General features: G+C 34.8%; 3 protein-coding genes across 3 annotated transcripts in view; 1 reads left to right on the plus strand and 2 right to left on the minus strand.

The window, feature by feature from the left end:
* Positions 1 to 19,137, minus strand: part of LOC144848910 (uncharacterized) — a 162,750-nt gene that overhangs the window by 107,540 nt on the left and 36,073 nt on the right. The gene's annotated exons all lie outside the window — the stretch shown is intronic.
* LOC144847578 (uncharacterized) lies at positions 1,096 to 19,107 on the plus strand. The gene is made up of 20 exons (XM_078704012.1): positions 1,096 to 1,278; positions 1,452 to 1,556; positions 1,870 to 1,905; positions 2,387 to 2,452; positions 2,625 to 2,660; positions 3,178 to 3,231; positions 3,768 to 3,839; positions 4,238 to 4,327; positions 12,236 to 12,307; positions 12,692 to 12,736; positions 12,956 to 12,979; positions 13,415 to 13,450; positions 13,597 to 13,677; positions 14,038 to 14,088; positions 14,625 to 14,710; positions 15,487 to 15,580; positions 16,152 to 16,451; positions 17,030 to 17,124; positions 17,594 to 17,693; positions 18,132 to 19,107. The coding sequence occupies exons 2-20, from the start codon at positions 1,511 to 1,513 to the stop codon at positions 18,347 to 18,349; spliced, it is 1,602 nt and encodes a 533-aa protein (XP_078560138.1). The 5' UTR covers positions 1,096 to 1,278; positions 1,452 to 1,510; the 3' UTR covers positions 18,350 to 19,107.
* LOC144847582 (tubulin alpha-1A chain-like) overlaps positions 2,674 to 19,137 on the minus strand; it is a 66,829-nt gene continuing 50,365 nt past the window's right edge. The window contains exon 5 of the transcript XR_013613756.1: positions 2,674 to 2,683. The gene's annotated coding sequence lies outside the window, so the exon portion shown is untranslated. The remainder of the gene's footprint in view (positions 2,684 to 19,137) is intronic.

A 19,137-nucleotide genomic window follows, 5' to 3' on the forward strand; every position in this document is an offset into this window, starting at 1 on the left:
TATTTATTGAGGGAAATATCTCAGTGTGAATTATCTCAGTGTGTATACGACCATTTTACTCTAGAACCTATTCGGGGGACACCCCTATAAAAGGGTCATATACGCTCCCATGAATTGAAAAAGGGGCAATATACATTTTAAAATAAAACTACAGCCAACCCCTATTTAAAGAACACTCCTACGCAGGTGAACTTTGTTAGACCCCAATGATGTCCCTTTAATACAAACTAATTTGTACTGACAACGTGCAGTAGTAGTCAAAATACTTGAATGTTATGTTGTTACTGCGGCAACGAGCCAGATTTGTTTTCAAAATCCAATATTATTGACGTAACTTCTACCTAAGCCTTGTGTTCGTAGCGATTTAGATCAAGTTCATTTTGGTTAGGTGCTATACAAAAGACAATTATTATTATTAATTTGTTGATTTCATAATGTACATGTATAACAAGTTTTTTTGGTTTTTTTTCAGGGAATTTGCCTGTAAGTTATTCTTTTACTAACATTATAAACAAAAAAACGTGTTGTTATGAGAATCAGTTAATGTACACTTGTGTGGTATTAAGCTCAGTCTACACTATCAAACTAGTTTGACAAAAAAAGGTGTGATGTGCCTAATGGTAGTGATGTACCCAAATATGGTAGTGATATGACATCATCATATCCATATATGGGCACATAAAAATTGTTGTCACATAAAGTTTGATAGTGTAGACAATTCTTTAATAAGTTTCACCATCCTCTTTTATGATCAAAACAAGTCTTGTGATTGTTATTAAAAGCTAAAATAATGTAATATCTTTACAATAAAAAGAATAGAATACAATAGAGAATATATAATGATACGCTCAATGATTTCAATACAATGAACGTCAAAATGTATTAGTTTTTTTAAGGGTGCATAATTAGCTTAAAGATCTGTGCTGTGCGTAGCACAGATCTTAAAATATGCATCTCCATGTACTATGTATTGTGGGTGGTGTCTGTGAAAATAAAGAATTGAATGTTAAAAATCATTGAAATAATAATAATAATAATATTACTGTAAAGCTCTGTCTACACTATCAAACTTTATGTGACAAAAATGTGATGTCCCCAAATATGGAAGTGATATGCAGAAATATGGGAGTGATATGACATCATCATGTCCATATATGGGCACATTCAAATAAAGAGAGTGTAGACAAAGCTTTAAGTTTCCTTGATTATTTATAGATTATGGTACTCCTGAATCAGTAAAGATTAAGAGTAAGAGATACAGACAATTAAGACAAGCAGGTTTGTATGAAACATTAGAATTAGTATTTCAATTTGTTATTAATAAACCAATACATTTTTAAACTCATAAAAATATTATATCACTCTCAGGTTTTTAAAAATATTATATAATCCATCAAGAAAAATATAATTATTTCTCTTTTTTCTTTTTGTTGATAAAACCTGTTTTTTAGCTTGCTATGATTTTGGTTTAGAACTTAATGTAGCTCCAGATTTAAGTGGAGCAGGTTGCATGGGAAATGATATTCCACCACGACGAGGAGGATTAAATATTAAAGGTATGTTTTCACATAGAAAATTAGACTTGAAATGTGCCCATCTATGCTGTGTGTTTTTCACTGTTTTAGGTATGGTATATTTATGTGAGTGACTAATTTGATTAAATTGGCTTCTTAGGTAATATTCAAGTTATGATTAAGTGTTAAAGTTAAGATCCTTCTTGCTTTCTTTTGTTTTTATTTTGTTTATGTATTTAAGAATTTATTTATTTTATATGTAGTAGGAGTGGCTGGCTTATTTAAGCTTATGATGTATGTATGTTATTTAGCTGGTCACAATCAATCCTACTAATTTCTTTTTCTTTTTTATTAGCAAAGAAGAGGAAAAAGCCAGTGAGATTTTCACCAGGTAATCTCTTAGAAGACACATGGTGATACCTTTTGTTTCCACTAATAGTATCTTATTTAATATTTGAATACAGTATACAAAGGTTCTCTAAGAAACTTGTTTTATTAAAAACTTCATATGCTTTCACTTTCGTTAAAGGTGTATCCCCAAAACATCAATAAAATATAATTTTAATAGGCCATTTTGCAGTTTTGATAAAGTTATTCACTTCTATAGAAAAAAAACCTAACAAAATTATTATTTCACTTATAAAAAGACAAAATAAATGGTTTATTTTAACCAAAACTCATTGTCTGACATACAATTTGAGTTTTTGTTGCTTTAAATTACATTTTCAGGTAAATCATTTTTGCGATTCAAAGTGAATAACTATTATGCGACATTAAAATATGCCATTTTAATGTCGCATAATAGTTATTCACTTTGAATTGCAAAAAAGAAAATGTATGTTCAACAAAAAATGTTTAAATTATTTTTTCAGAGGGACAATATATGCTTAAAGAGTATGCCTTAGGCGATTGCAGTGTCTCTGCACCAACAGCTAAAGGTTTGCTTTTCTTTCTATTTTGTTTATGTATTTAAGAATTTAGTAATGTTTAAATTTATTGCAATTTTGTATATCATTTATTTTGGCTGGCTTATTTAAGCTTAATATGATGTATGTATGTTATTTAGCTGGTCACAATCAATCCTACTAATTTCTTTTTTGTTTTTATTAGCATTAAAGAGTAAAAAGCCAATGTTGCACTCACAAGGTAATCACTTAAAAGACACATTTCTTTCAGTTTTCACATACTGTTCTTATGAATGTTAGATCTACTTAGGTACATGAGTGATTGATTCATCTCTGTCTGTATTTTGATAATCAGAAGTTCTTACGATGCGTTGGGTTGTCTTAAACTGTAAACAATAAAAAGCGTGGAACGTCCTTACTGTAATTAAAACAAATGAAATGGTATGACAAGAAAAATGGTATTGCACTACAAAAGATAAATGTTTACTTTATTGTTTTTCTAATGGTTTTTCCACTAATAGTATCTTATTTAATATTTGAATATACAAAAAGTTGTTGGTTCTTTAAGAAACATACCATTTCATGTTTTGTATTTTTATTTGCTTTTAATTCTATACTTATATCTAAAGAGTTTTAAGGCATCCTGTAATTGGCAATTTTTTGCTGTTGGATGTGGTTGAAATAAAATAAATAAAAAATAAAAATAAAGAAACATGTTTGATTAAACTTTCTTTCTTTCACTTTCGTTACAAAATTAGCTCTAACTCTAGATTGTTTAGATTTGGACAGTGTATCAGCACCAACAGCTAAAGGTATGTTTTTCTGATAAAACAAAATGCAAAACATGTATGTATCTATTGTACTGTTTCAGATTAGAATTTGTTTGTGTGCCAATGTGTTACACTAGGACGATCTGCATTTGTGTGTGCCAATGTGCTTATACTTAAGGCCCATTTACACTAGGACGATCTGCATTTGTTTGTGTGCTAATGTGCTTATACTTAAGGCCCATTTACACTAGGACGATCTGCATTTGTTTGTGTGCTGAATGTGCTTATACTTAAGGCCCATTTACACTAGGACGATCTGCATGATTTTATTGTTTTTATTAATCATGACGTCATTTGATAGGATTTTTAAAAATATTATTTTTATCAAAAACAGAATAAATGATTATCCTATAGTTCTAGAACAAAAACCTTTCTATTTTCTTTTGTTTTATGTAAGAAAAATGCATGCTTATTTATCGTCGATCGTTATCGTCCTAGTGTAAATGGGCCTTTATGTATTTGGATATCCAATTATCTTTATTATGATTAATATAATAATGATTTTTTTTTGTAATCAGCATTTTCTAACAGTAAAAGAAAAATGTATACTAAGTCATTTTCTTCAGCAAATTTGTATGGAGAGAGTAAAGGTATGATGTTAACTTATTATTCATGTATGTTGGTACAGTACCTGTATCTCCATAAGCATGATTAATTATAAAAAATGTTTTTAATTACATGTAGACAAGTGACAGAAATCAACTGGACTGGCTATTAAATCAGCTCTCATGCCATTGGTATCATTGAACATTTCAGAAAAGAATTTGTTGATTAAACCATTTTATTTGTTTATCCCATGCAATTTTTACTCATACTCTAATTGAAGACATGGGTATTTCAGTATTCAGTATTGATTAATTCATAATCAAACACAGTATACCAAGTGGAATGGATTTGAAAAGGGAGGTACAACTACCTTATTTAAGTAATTTGTTCTTTAAGAAACTTGTTTGATGACTTAGTGTTTTCAATTTATTTGTGTGTTTAGAAGAACTCAGTTTACCTATGAGCGGTTGTTTTGATATTGATGTTCAACCGCCACCGTCGCCGCCACCTGGCAGTTTTGACAGCATATCAGGTAATTTCAGAGTCATACGACAGCATGTTTTATTTTTTTAATCAGGTATTCTATTAGTGATACAGTAATGTCACTCAGGGAGAGACCTCGTGGGTTGAGCAGGAGAGACTCATGTTGTGTAGTGTTGACTCAATCCAATAAAGTAGTAGCTAGCTACTGTAAAGTTGTGTCTACACTATCAAACTAGTTTGACAAAAAAAGTGTAATGTGCCCAAATATGGTAGTGATATGCTTAAATATGGTAGTGATATGCTTAAATATGGTAGTTGTACTGGTTGCTGTTTGCGTGTAGCCTATAGCGTTTCAAGTCGAGTCGTAAAGCGCGTCAGCGGTAACGCAATTTTCACCAGTCAGTTCAACTCGTCGAAACAAAATAAAGGTCAAAGGTTAGAGCGATGGTTCCCAAACTTTATTCCAACGTGTAAACTATAAAGGAATACAATAAACATTCTAAATAATAAAATGCAATAAATCCAGCAATATCATCAATAAATCATTCGATCAACGTTATCATTATTAGTTGAAATGCCTAATTGAATCTACTTTACTTTAAACCTTATAATAGCCTCAAAGATTAGGTGAGGTTTAAATCAATATATATAAAATCTCTAATCTACAATTATAATACTGAAACTACAAGTAACTAAGGTTAAATTACTCACTTGACTGTGGATCCTATATAATTCTGTTGTTTCTAAAACCTTTAAACATTGTTTCAATCATGTAAATTCCGTATAATAAAAATAGGTGTTCTTCCTTTATAACAGTAAGGTGAAGTGTGGTTTCTTTAGCTAATTATCATATCTTCTAAGAGAGAGAGGGAAGGTTTCCATGGTAATCATCTATAAGGTCATAGCTTTGGGTTCTTAGGAATGTTGGCTTGTCATAAATCATCCCTGTCTTACTTAAAGTGAGGTATAAAATAAAAGGCTAGTATACTTGGTATACAGTCCACAACACTCCCTGCCTAAAAATGTTAAAACTTAAAAGGGAACATTTTTAATCTACCTATTCTAATCACTAAACTTGTACATAGTAATTCAATCATTCCTAGTATACTTTCAATCAGAATAATCAAGTCTAAACTAAGTAGAGATTGGAGCTTTCTGGATCAATACAAGCTCGGAGATTGGTCTTAAGTAGGTACGTTGAGTTCCATCTCGGCATATAAGGATGTCAGCTTTGCGAACCTTTCCATCCTCACTAGGGTATGTCTTAATTACACGTCCGAGTGGCCAGTTGCATCTAGGGTCGTCCTTTTCACGTAGAAGCACGACATCATCATCTGAAATGTCTGGTTTGGTATGGAACCATTTCTGTCTGGATTGAAGATTTTGGAGGTATTCTTTTTTCCAGCGAGCCCAGAACTGGTCTGCCAGGTACTGGACCTGACGCCATCTCTTCCTTCCATAGATATCCTCCTTTACAAAGTTTCCTGGGGGTGGATGTGGTGGCATAGATTTCTGAGTTAATAGCATGGAGGGGCTGAGGGCTATTGGATCATTGGGATCTGCTGATTGTGTGGTGATGGGACGTGAATTAACAATCGCGCATGCCTCGGCCATTAATGTCACTAGGACTTCATGTGTGAGTCGGTGTCCGCCCAGTTGATCAAACATTGCTTCTAAGATGCGTCTAATGGTTCCGATCTGCCTCTCCCAAACTCCTCCGAAGTGTGAAGCATGTGGTGGGTTAAAGATCCACTGACAGTTTTGAGAGGTCAGGTACCTGTCAACGAGTGTCTGATCCATCTGTCTAAGTGAAGCATCAAGCTCGTTCTTTGCCCCAATGAAGTTGGTGCCTTGGTCGCTCCTGAGTCTGGAAACTGGTCCTCGTAATGCAATGAAACGACGTAGTGCCATAATGAAGGCTGATGTATCCATTGATTCGATTATTTCGACATGAACGGCTCTGCTGCAGAGGCATGTGAAGATTACAGCCCATCTCTTAGAGTCAGCTGCTCCACCTCTGGTTTTTCTTGTTTTGACAGGCCATGGACCAAATACGTCAGTACCGACGTTGGTGAATGGCGGAGTTGCCTCTAGTCTGTCTTTGGGTAAGTCTGCCATTTGTTGGGTTAAAGGTTTTCCTCTGAGTTTTCTGCACACAACGCACTTGTCCACGATACTTCTTACCAAGTTGTTTGCTCCAAGTATCCACATGCCTCCTGATCGAATAGCCGCAGTTGTTAGCTGACGACCTTGATGTTGCACTTGATAATGAAAGTGTTCTGCGACCAATTTGGAGACGTAACTGTCTTTCGGGAGGAGAACTGGATGTTTGCCTCCAAGTTCGAGGTCAGCCCTTCTTAAACGCCCACCAACTCTGAGCAGTCCGTCTTGGTCTATGAAGGGACTTAATTTTTGAAGAGGGCCAGTCTTGATCGTAGGTTGAGTTTCATTTTCGGGTGTCAGTTCTAATGTTTCTTTGCTGAAGGACTGGTGCTGGACCTCTTTTAGTATGATCATTTCCGCACGTTGAAGTTCAATCAACGACGGCCGCTCTGGCAATCGTTCTGTCACATCGTGCTGCTTGTTTACCCTTTTTGCCTTCAACACTTTGGTCTTCAGTATTAAGGCTGCAACTGCTCGCTTGAGAGATTTCCAACTCGAGAAGCGTTTAAATCTTTTGGTTCCTAATCCTGGGATTACATTGGTGGCTTTGGCGTGAACCTGTGTACGGATTTCGGGGTCATTTTCATTCAGCGGCAACGCCTCTTTCAAATTGATGGAATTTGTCGGACTAGGCTGTGAACTCCACAGAAACTCGGGTCCTGTGAACCATGTGGTATTCATAAGGTCTTCTGCTCTCACAGATCTTGACGCAATGTCAGCTGGATTCTGGTCGGTAGGAACGTGGTACCACTGGCTGGAGTCAGATACTGAGTGTATTCTGTGGACTCTGTTTGCCACATAAACGTGGAAACGTTTAGATTCGTTGGATATGTATCCCAAAATCACCTGACTGTCGGTGTAGTAAGTGGTGCTGTCGATTTTCATGCGATCCTTTAGCTCAGGTTCGATTGTCTGTACAAGAGCGGTAGCCATAACTGCTCCACACAGTTCCAAACGTGGTATAGAAACAGCATGTAATGGTGTCACTCTTGCCTTTGCTAAAAGTAGGGAGACGTGAGGTATACCATCTTCATTGAATTGTCTTAAGTATACTGTAGCTCCAATTGCCTTTTCACTTGCATCCGAAAAAGCATGTAATTCACGGCGTTTCACGGTACCAAAATTGGCAGGCTGGTAGCAACGTTGAACGTCTACTTTCTCCAAGTGGTGTAGAGAGTTTCGCCAGCGGGTCCACTTGGGGAGGCATTTATCTGGGAGTGGTCTATCCCAAATATCTCGAGGTGCATTCGGTTCGTTCTTCATTTCTGACATCAGCTCACGAAGGAGAAATTTTCCTTCGATAGAAACAGGTGCAACTAGCCCCAAAGGATCAAATATAGAGCTTGCGATAGATAACACTCCCCGCCGTGAGAATGGTTTGTCGGGTAAGTCTACCGTGAATGTGAACGTGTCTTGCTTCAGATTCCAGTGGACGCCAAGTGATCGTTGGGCTGGAAGTTGGTCTTTCTGAAAATCCACACTCTTCATGTTGTCGGCTCTGTCAGTTTCGGGGAATGCTTTCATCACACTAACATTGTTTGAAGCTATTTTGTGGAATCTTAGCTTCTTCGTGGACAATGTTTCTTTTGTTCTCTGAATTAGGCTAATGGCACTTTTGACATCCGGTTGTGATGTGAGTCCGTCATCAACGTAGAAGTCGCGGTTGATGAAGTCAGTTACATCTTCACCATGTGTAGTCTTGCATGTGTTTGCTATCATTCTTAGACCATATGTTGCTACTGCCGGTGACGAAATACTTCCAAACAGGTGGACATTCATCCTGTAGTCAACAATTGACTTGTTAGGGTCGTTGTCTTTAAACCATAGAAAACGTAGGTAGTCTCTGTGGTTTTGGTCTACGTGGAAGTTGTGGAACATTTCTTCTATATCGCCCATAACAGCAATCTCCCCGATTCTAAATCTGATGAGAATTCCAAGGAGACTGTTCATTTGATCAGGTCCCTGTAGAAGGGATTCATTTAGGGATGTGCCGTTGGATTTTGCGCTTGCATCAAACACAACTCTTATACTTGATTTCTTGGGATGACGGACAGCAAAATGCGGTAAGTACCAGACAGTTCCATGTGGTGCACGGCTCTCTGGTACTGGCGAAGCATGATTTTTAGAAAATATTTTATCAAAGAATTTTCTGTATTCTTTCATCATCTCAGGCTTGCGCCGAAGCGTTTTTAAAAGATTGGTTAGACGACCTTCCACTTGGCTTCGGTTGTTCGGCAAACGAGTTTGTTTAACTTTAAAAGGTAGTGGAAACTCCAAATTTCCATGTTCATTGGTATGTGCGCCATCTTCCATCTGCCTTATAAACCTGTGGTCTTCTACCGACATGGCCTTTCTGTTGTCGCCAGTTGTTTCTACAAATATGTCAGGCAGGGTTACCACTTTTGATGTGAGTATGTCTTTGGTGTAGATATGATTTACACATGTGGCTGTGGATTGGTCGGTGTTTTTTAAGACTGTTCGCTTGACTGCAGCGTGTGGTCTTCCGTCGGCTGCGCCGGTACATATTTGTCCAGAGACTGTCCAGCCAAGGTTGGTTCGTTGGGCCCACGGTGTGCCTCTAGGTCCGTTTATAGATTCTCTTACTTTTAGTGCTTCGGGACAATCTCTGCCGAGGAGAAGTAATATGTCAATGTCCTCTCTCAATTCGGGTATAATTTCTGCAACTGAATTTAAGTGCTTAAACTTTCTGCACAATGCTGGTGTTGGGATTTCTTTTCTATCTGAAGGTATATGTCCGTTTTCTATTACAGTTGGTAGGTTTTCTTGGTGCCCATCTAAAGATTGTACTACAAGGCCACTGGATCGTCTTCCCGTTGTGACTACTCGGCTTCCGCCACATGTAGACAGTTCGTATTCGTAGTTTGGTCCGTCGAGGCCAAGTTGATTAAACATTTTGGGGTCTCCCAAAGATGCGTTAGATTGATCGTCTAGGACCACGTAACCATAGATTTCGATAGTCGGGTTTTCCTTGTGAAATATTTTAGCTAATACTATTTTAGCGCATGATCTCAATAAAGTGCAGGTAGAGGTTTTGGTGCAGTGGTTGTTTACTTCCTTTGGGGTTTCAACTGGTTTGGCCACTGTCTTGTCTTCTTCGTTTGGTTTTTCAACTGGTTCGGCCGCTGTCTTGTCCTCTTGTTTGACAGCTTCTTCTATGTGCATAAATGATGCATGTCTTTCAGATTGACATTTCTTGCACTTGACATTTGTTGAGTCGCAGTCTCGTGCTCGATGTCTTCCTCCACACCGAAAACACAGCCCCTTCTGCATACAGAATTGCTTTCTCTCTGCTATGGGTTTACGGCTAAAGGTAATGCAATCTGCTATCTTATGCCCTTCCATCTCGTGGAAGGCACAACTGTTGTTGGACGGTTGGTCTCTTTTGGCTGTTGCCATCACTCGCACTGGTGGCGGTGTGCGAAGCTCATCCGATGGTTTGGGTTCCAACTCTATCGGGTAAATTTCAAGATCATTCCTCATACGGGCCTGTTCAGATAGGAAGTCTGTGAATTTACTAAACGACGGGTATGTACCACTTTCACCTTTTAGGTGTGCAGCCCGTTTTCTCCATTGATTATGAATTTCGTTCGGTAGCTTCGAGAGAACAGGAAAGAGATTGTGTGGATAGTCGAGAGTTGTAAGTCCTGGAAGGTCTTTCATCTGAGACCGTATGTCTTTACAAAGATCTGAGAGGTCGCGCAGTTTCTTGTTTTCTTCTACCCTAAATCGTGGGAAAGCACTAAGGGTTTTCAAGATCTCTGATGTTATCAGTGTTTTATTACCGAATCTTTCTTGTAACTCCTTCCACGCCTCGTTATAGGCGGTTTCCGGGTCCGTAACGAAACGATGACGAAATCTGTCTACAAGTTGTTTAACTTCTCCCGATGTGTATTTCGATAAGAATGCAAGTTTCTGGGTTGCCGGAGTTCGAGCTTGGTGGACCATGGCCTCAAAGGCTGCTGACCACGGTTTGAACATTAGAGCATTTCCGTTGTAAACATCTGGCTCGTGGGTAGGTTGACGTTGCCTTGCTAATGATTCTGTGATCTCCCTTGTCAGATCAATTTGTTGAGTGGCTGGAGCAGACTGATTAGGTTGGGATGTTGGTAGTTTTGAAAGGTTAAATGTTGGTGCTTCAGGCCTTAAAATGGCGTTTGCTGATGTAGTGTGTTCGTCCATAGTACGCTTTACATGGTCGTTGGATGTGTGATCCGGTGAAAATAGGTTAGGTTTGGTTAGTTCTTCTTCTTCGACCACGCGTAGAATGGCTGCCGATCTGGCCTGTTCTGCGGCGGCAGTCTGTCTGGCCCTTAGGATCGTTACTTCGGCCTCTGCTGCTGCCTGCTCAGCGACTGCTTGTGCCTTTCGTAGAGCAACCTTCTCTTCAAAGTCTGCCATTTCTTTGGCTGCAGCGGCGGCACCCTTGGCATTGGCCTTCATACTAATTACTGATGATAAGGATGGCGATCTTGATGACCGAGATCGATGGCTCGTTGAAGATACATGAGACTTTGTCTCTGATAAAATATCATTAGCTTTTTCGCTAGCTTTAATAATCATATTGTTCAATTGATTAGTGTTGTCTAGGTATATGGTTTTGTGGTGAAGTAGTTCATCTTTATATGCATTTGTTTTGTCTAGTTCATACAGTCGTGACAGTTCGGTCCAAGTTTCGGAATAGTGTTGTAGTGCCCGCTTGGCTTCTGTAATCGTTACTTTGATTGCTTTGTCATCGTCAGGTGTTTCGTGTAATTCCTTCACAAATTGTTCTGTTTTCCGCCACTGATGTGAAAAGTGGTTAAAAGCAGCTTCAATTTTGCTTGAAAGCATTTTTGCAGTTGGCTGACGTTCCCTGTGAGGACGTGTGGCCGTTGATTCATCAGGCAATGATGTGACTTCATCTGTGTGTTGTGGAGTGACGTTATCCATTCTATCAGATTGTACAATATCTTCGTTTTCCATAAATATAAATCCCAGTCAATTTACTGTACTGGTTGCTGTTTGCGTGTAGCCTATAGCGTTTCAAGTCGAGTCGTAAAGCGCATCAGCGGTAACGCAATTTTCACCAGTCAGTTCAACTCGTCGAAACAAAATAAAGGTCAAAGGTTAGAGCGATGGTTCCCAAACTTTATTCCAACGTGTAAACTATAAAGGAATACAATAAACATTCTAAATAATAAAATGCAATAAATCCAGCAATATCATCAATAAATCATTCGATCAACGTTATCATTATTAGTTGAAATGCCTAATTGAATCTACTTTACTTTAAACCTTATAATAGCCTCAAAGATTAGGTGAGGTTTAAATCAATATATATAAAATCTCTAATCTACAATTATAATACTGAAACTACAAGTAACTAAGGTTAAATTACTCACTTGACTGTGGATCCTATATAATTCTGTTGTTTCTAAAACCTTTAAACATTGTTTCAATCATGTAAATTCCGTATAATAAAAATAGGTGTTCTTCCTTTATAACAGTAAGGTGAAGTGTGGTTTCTTTAGCTAATTATCATATCTTCTAAGAGAGAGAGGGAAGGTTTCCATGGTAATCATCTATAAGGTCATAGCTTTGGGTTCTTAGGAATGTTGGCTTGTCATAAATCATCCCTGTCTTACTTAAAGTGAGGTATAAAATAAAAGGCTAGTATACTTGGTATACAGTCCACAACAGTAGTGATATATCATCATCATGTTCAATTCAATTCAAAGTTATGGATTAAAGCATTTGTTTATGCCATAATATTCTTATTTATATTTGAATGTAGATACTGAATCTGCAGACATCGATAGTATATTATGTGGAATGGATTTCAGAAGTGAGGTACTCTCGGATTTAGGTAAGTTATTTCAGCGTATTAGATAACATGATTCAAAAACAAGAATAGACTGGAAAAAGTTGGTAAACCAAGAAGAAAATAATTGTTATTGTTTATTTCTTGCACACACATTGTGATTCTTTGGAATTGTTGCAATAGAACAGTATTTTATATAGGTAATGTTGTACACATGTCTAGCTTTAAAGGCGAACTGAATGTTTGCGAAACGTTGTAAGTACCATTTTAGTACTTTTGATCTTTTGGATCAACAAAAAAGAAAAATTCACAATATATACATTTTACAGGAACAGCAGCCAAGTGGTATACTGGTAATTAATTAATTCATTTATAACAGTTAGGACAAGGAATTATAATTACTCCAGCACTGTTTTCCTTTTTTTTCAGTGGAAAGAAGCGGTGTATTATCTGAGGAAAAACAGTTGAAAAGTGGTAGGTGCTGGCTTTTAGCAGCATATGTATTATTTATGTAATGCTACAATTGTTGCTAGGTTATTATTAAGAATATCAGAATAATGTAAAGCTTGTATCACTCATTCAATTCACATCAATGCTGTCATTTATTTGTATTGTTCATTTGAAGTTTTAGCTTTTGAATGTTGTTACTGAAATGTAGAATATAATTATTCTGTTTTTTTATACTATTTTTAGCAATGACATTCAAGAAAAGAAAGGGTAAGTTTCTTTTGATTGGAAGTCAAAAATATTCAAATTAGAAACAATTTAATAGTCAGGTAGAATTAAAAGCTGTGCTATCCAAGATACACTTTTGCCTCCCTCCACCCAGGTGTAGAAAAATGGGTACCAGGTTAGATCAAGACACAACTTTGCACTGATTACTAGCTGCATTATGGGAGTATGTTTCCATACGTGTTTGATAAAAAAAAATGACCAGGTGCTTAGAAGTATTGTGCAAAGCGCTATATAAGAACAATTATTATTATAGAGGATTTTGAAATAGTGGGTGGGCTTAAGGGCTGAACTGCTGAACCTAACCTACTGTCTTATCTTTACATTGTCATTTTCAAAACTTTGGAGCCGGTTGCCTGTTTTTTTTGTTTTTTAAATTGTAAAACACTTAATAAAAAATTATACTGTTTTATTTATCAGGATTTTCACTTGGTTTTCCTAAACGCAAAACAAATGGTAAATATGTTTTCATTATGTGTAGCTTATTTTGTTGTTCAGAATTACTATGTCAGTATATGACTAAAAATGATCCAGCATAGTACAGTGACAATAGTATGTATTTAAAGTTGCAAACTTTTTATATTTGATGATATTATATACAGTTTCAGAAGCCACAGCACGTTATTTCTCACTAGAAAGCTGCAGTTCAAATGCATTTGAAAATCGTTGTCATTTCCAAACAGGTAGTGTTCAAATTATTTATTGATTACTTTAAATAAGTTTACAAGTTATCAACAATGACATTACAGTGGTAGAAAATCTGTAATACCAGGAAGAGTATTAATGTCACTCTTTCCTGGTATTACTGTACTTGGTAACTAAGTTTGTCAAAATCAGGGAGAATGATCTACTACCATAAACTAAATTATTATTTTGGATTATGTTGATAGTTTTTGCCTTGAGTAAAAACTTCATTACTGTTATGTTTTATAGATATTACTTTTATAGATACAGTAACAATATTTATTTGAATCAATGAAGTCAATAAAAATTCTCTCCAGATATGAAATTTCATCAATATTGTCAATATATTTTTCCCCTAGATATCAAGAGCGATGATGAAATTGATTTTGATTTACTGTCTTACTATCGGAGTAAGTAAATACTTTAGTTTTAGTACAGTCTTACTATCGGAGTAAGTAAATACTTTAGTTTTAGTACAGTCTTACTATCAGAGTAAGTAAATACTTTAGTTTAGTACTGTCTTACTATCAGAATAAGTAAATACTTTATTTTTAGTACAGTCTTACTATCAGAATAAGTAAATACTCTAGTTTTAGTACAGTCTTACTATCAGAATAAGTAAATACTTTAGTTTTAGTACAGTCTTACTATCAGAGTAAGTAAATACTTTAGTTTTAGTACAGTCTTACTATCAGAGTAAGTAAATACTTTAGTTTAGTACAGTCTTACTATCAGAGTAAGTAAATACTTTAGTTTAGTAAAGTCTTGCTATCAGACTAAGTAAATACTTTAGTTTAGTACAGTCTTACTATCAGAGTAAGTAAATACTTCAGTTTTAGTAGTGTCTTACTATCAGAGTAATGAAATACTTTAGTTTAGTACAGTCTTACTATAGAGTAAGTACTTTAGCTTAGTATTGTCTTACAGAGTTTTTTTATATTTTCAGTGGAGAATAATGAATTGGCACTTACTTCTGCAGAAAGTGATGCCATCTACCATTCTGTGCAAAGAATCTCTTCAGCTCAACACGAGGTAATATACAAGTACTATTTAACGATCGTTAAATAGTGTGTACTATTGCACACTATGTGACCCACAATCATCCAATCAAATGACAAGAATCTATTTAGGTGTTATAACAAATATCAAACAAGTTATTGAAGCATTTTTGATTATCTTATAAAATGTGAATAATCTTGATTACCTCCGCCAAGGAGGTTATATTTTCACCCCTGTATGTTTGTGTGTGTGTGTGTCTGTCTGTCTGTCTGTGAACAGCCTGGAGGCCACAGTTTTCATACGAATCTGGCCAAATTTGGCCACAATGATCTATGCCCCAAAAGCTCGGACGAGTTCGATTTTGATTGGAAAAGGTCATAGGTCAAGGTCACAACTAACAAAAAACTATTTTACTGCCTAGAGACCACAGTTTGTATCCGATTCCCACCAAACTAATAGCCACAATGATCAATGACTCATCATATAATTGTGCTTAAATTTTAAAGGGTCAGGGTCAAAGATCAAGGTCCACAAAAAAAAAGAAGAAATAAAAAAAAAAACATCAGCGGGACTTGAACCAGCGATCTTAACTGAGAGGCTGGATACATAATCATTACACCAAACTCTCATCCACAACTTTGTAGTGTGCAGTTAGCCTATTTACACTTAGAACTAATAAAAAAAAAATTATAAAAATATATATATTTTCTGGGGACATTTTATGTAGAGGAATTTTACAGCAGGCGGAGGTTTGTACTCTCGGAGTACCCTCTAGTTAATTGATATATTTTGTTGATGTTGATTTTTAGAGCATTAAATCATGGAGGATACCATGTCTACGTGAATTATTAAAACTTGAAAAATTGATTGAAGAACATGCTCAAATTATTTCGCAAAAGCAAGGTAAGAGTTTCAAGTATCAGTACCACATTTATGTAATATTTAAGAGTTTTAAGTACTGTACTTAATTGATATCCCATTAGTTGGTTTTTAAAGGTTTTATTGAACAGAGAAGACACAAGTACAGTTAATATAGAGTTTTATGGATTGGGTGCTTTGTAACAATGATCTGAAATTTCTACATTTTCTTTGATTTCTGTGTAATTTGATTACTGTAGTAATGTAACTATTAGAAATACAATTTTGTGAATATTGATCTATTTATTTCATGTGTTTATGTGTATTATTGTTTTTATGTCTTTTTAATTAATTTGCTAACTTTTTGTTTATTAATTATTGTTTTGTTAATGTTGGAGTAAGCTCTGTCTACACTATCAAACTAGTTTGATGTGGCCAAATATGGTGGTGATATGCCCAAATAGTGATATGACATCATGTCCATATATGTACATATGTACATTAAATTTGTTGTCACACAAACTTTGATAGTGTAGACAGAGCTTTAGTGAGCAGTTATTCTGGCCTAGCTATGCCTATTGTATGGAGTTTGCTAAATAAATATTATTATTGTTAGATGAAATTGAGACCTGCAAGAGCATCTTAAGTACAGCAGTAGTGGTATGTTTGCTGGAGTATCTACTTGTGAATCTGGTAAAGGTCTGTCTAAATGGAACAAAGATTTGGACACGAAAGGTTTACAGAACTGCATTTTATTCACTTTGGGAAGGTGAAAGTTATATTGACAAAATGTCAAAAATGTCAAAAAGGGCTGACTGTGTATCGATGCAATTACACACGAAGCTTATACAGAGAGGACTAACTCTTACAGAGTATGTTGAAAAACATATATTAGGGGCTTTGCAGAATGTACCAGGTATTGTTGAATTTCTTTTATTTAGAATAATTTTAATTATGGATAATAATAATGGAGCTAAGCTGTAAGCAAGAGTTTTAGACGCAAAGCCGCTTTAAATGAATAAATTTAAAATAAATAAATAAATGAATAAATTTAAAATAAATAAATAATTGAATACATTTAAAATCAATAAAATAAAATCAATAAAATGTACCATTGTAACGATAATAATAACAATACTAACAATAGAAATATGCAGTCTTATGTCTAGAATTCACTAGCCCTCTTCAACAAACCACATATAATACATAAGATATACAATTTCATTTAACAATTTTTTAGTAACACTAATGCTTGGTTCCCACTAGAGACGCAACACAAGGACGTAACGCAACGTAAGTGAGTTGACTATTTACAAGCGATGGATTATTCGAACTGTAGTTTGTCATTGGTCAACATGCTTGCATTGCACCGCGTCCTAGTGGGAACCAAGCTTAAGTGTCAAGATTTACCTCTTTTATTTAAAATATAAATTACCAGTTCTATACAGTATCATTATTGAATTAACATTTTTACTTATACATACTTATATGTAGATCTAGATATCAGAAGTTTCAATTTTGCTGGTTCTGAAGTGGATTTGTCTGCATACATATTAAAACTGTTGTGGTCTGAATTTGATTGGGAAAGTGTGAGTTGATTGTACTTGAATCATTATAAAGCACTGAATTGTAATGTGAAGTAATCATTATGTAACCTACATAGTAATGTGATTTTACAACTAATCATTCCAGTAGAAAAAAAACCGGGAAAAAATGTTTTCACTTATAAAATGACAAAATAAATGGTTAAATTCAACCAATAACCCATTGCCTGGCAGCCAATTTGACTATTTTTTTGCTTTAGATTACAGTTTTTTATGTAAATACATTTTTTTTCGATCCAATTTTTAGTCAAAGTGAATAACTATTATTTGACATTAAAATGGCATATTCAAAAAAAAATTAAAAATTAAGAATTATGTTTTCAGGGGGACAATATATCTCTAATTATCTTATAGAAAACATTCAGAAGACACTCTTAGTGTTCTACTGTATATGAAGTGTAAGGTGGTTACATTTGTATGTGGCCAGTACTATAACTATTTAATTATCTTATAGAAAAGTTTTTGGAAATTTTCTGCAACCTTTGCTGTAATTTTTGCCATCAAACGGAGATTTGTTGTTGCTTTGCTGGAACGTTCTGGCATCAAGGCACTAGGTAATCCATTTGACATTTTTGGGAATGATGACTCTTGTAGTTATAGTAATCTTATTTACTTTAGCAGCCCCTGACCAATTCATCTCTGTAGGCCTATATTTTACATTATGGTTTGTTGGTCAAATAAATGAAATGAAATGAAAATTTATTCATTAATGGACCATAGTAAGCGCCTTGAGCACTTTGTGGATATGTGCGCTTTATAAATCTTATTATCTTATCTTATAGTAGTAACGGTAAACCACTTAAATCATTACAAGAAAATTTGGAGAAAGAGTTTAAAATAATTTGCTGTGACAATAAATTATTATGTAATATTATTATTTATTTTAAAAAGGGGCTTCTTAATGCTTAACAGCACCTCATTAAACAAGCTTTGATTATTCTTGAATATTGAAAAGGTTTCTTTTTAAGTTTCATAATTTTTTTTTTTGGTAGATCTAAAACTGCAGAAGAAAGTTCACTTCATGCTAGCTATTGCCATTGCTCTTGAAAGATTCCAGTCTTCGAAGAATTTAAGAGAAATAAAAAAACCAATAAAACAGCTGAAAGCATGGTTAGATGAGAGTGAAAACGATAACTATGGACTTGCCTCACATCTAGAACTTGGCCAAGACTGGCGCGATGTGGCATCTAAGTTGTGTACAAATAAGTGATAGCTTAAGTATAAAGACTCACTGTTATCTATGCCTTTACTGCTTTATGCTGTATATATGGCAGCAGATACATAGTTTTGTCAAAGATGAGAGTTTTGTGAACCCATAATTACATTTTGTATAGTTTAGTACAGGGCATGTGTGGTATGAATACATAAATTTCATTTTTAAAGTTTTGTAATGTGAATGTTGTCATACAGAATCTACAGTACTGAAAAATGTAAAAACTTAAATAGTGTACATAGATATATAATATATATTATAGATACTCAAAATTGAACTAACAGTTTTATATTTTTATTTTCTTTTTTGTGAGCCACTTTATTTAACTATGTTACAAATTGTATACATAGTCATTTATTTTTTTATGAATTAATCATTTCATGAGATATTCAACCTTTATTTGTATTTTTAATTTTTGCAATGTAAACAAACATTTTTGCAATGTAAACAAATAAATGTATTTAATCATAATATAATGTCGATGTTTAATTTAAGTTTAGTATGTTAAATATGTTTAATGAAGAATAATAAAATCAGACTTTTAATAGTAGTTTTAATAGAGTTAGGAAAATGTAGAAACAAACTCAAAAATATTTTCACTTATAAAAAGAGAAAATAAACAGTTCAACCAAAAACCCATTGACTGGCCGGTAAATATATATTTTGAATAAATTATAATATGTGACATTAAAATGGCATATTCAGGGACAATTAATATACCTTTCGGAAATGCTATAGATTGAGAAATAAATGTAATCAACTTATAAAATATAAACTGAATAATG

The sequence above is a fragment of the Antedon bifida genome, chromosome 7, assembly GCF_963402885.1.
Source record: "Antedon bifida chromosome 7, ecAntBifi1.1, whole genome shotgun sequence".
Classification (NCBI taxonomy): Eukaryota; Metazoa; Echinodermata; class Crinoidea; order Comatulida; family Antedonidae; genus Antedon; species Antedon bifida.

What these genes read in the sequence shown, in the direction of transcription:
- LOC144847578 (XM_078704012.1), top strand. Translation starts at nt 1,511, where the DNA reads ATGGGAAATGATATTCCACCACGACGAGGAGGATTAAATATTAAAG. An exon ending in GGAAAAACAGTTGAAAAGTG is followed by an intron (nt 12,737 to 12,955) that starts GTAGGTGCTGGC and finishes TACTATTTTTAG; the next exon opens with CAATGACATTCAAGAAAAGA. An exon ending in AATTATTTCGCAAAAGCAAG is followed by an intron (nt 15,581 to 16,151) that starts GTAAGAGTTTCA and finishes TATTATTGTTAG; the next exon opens with ATGAAATTGAGACCTGCAAG.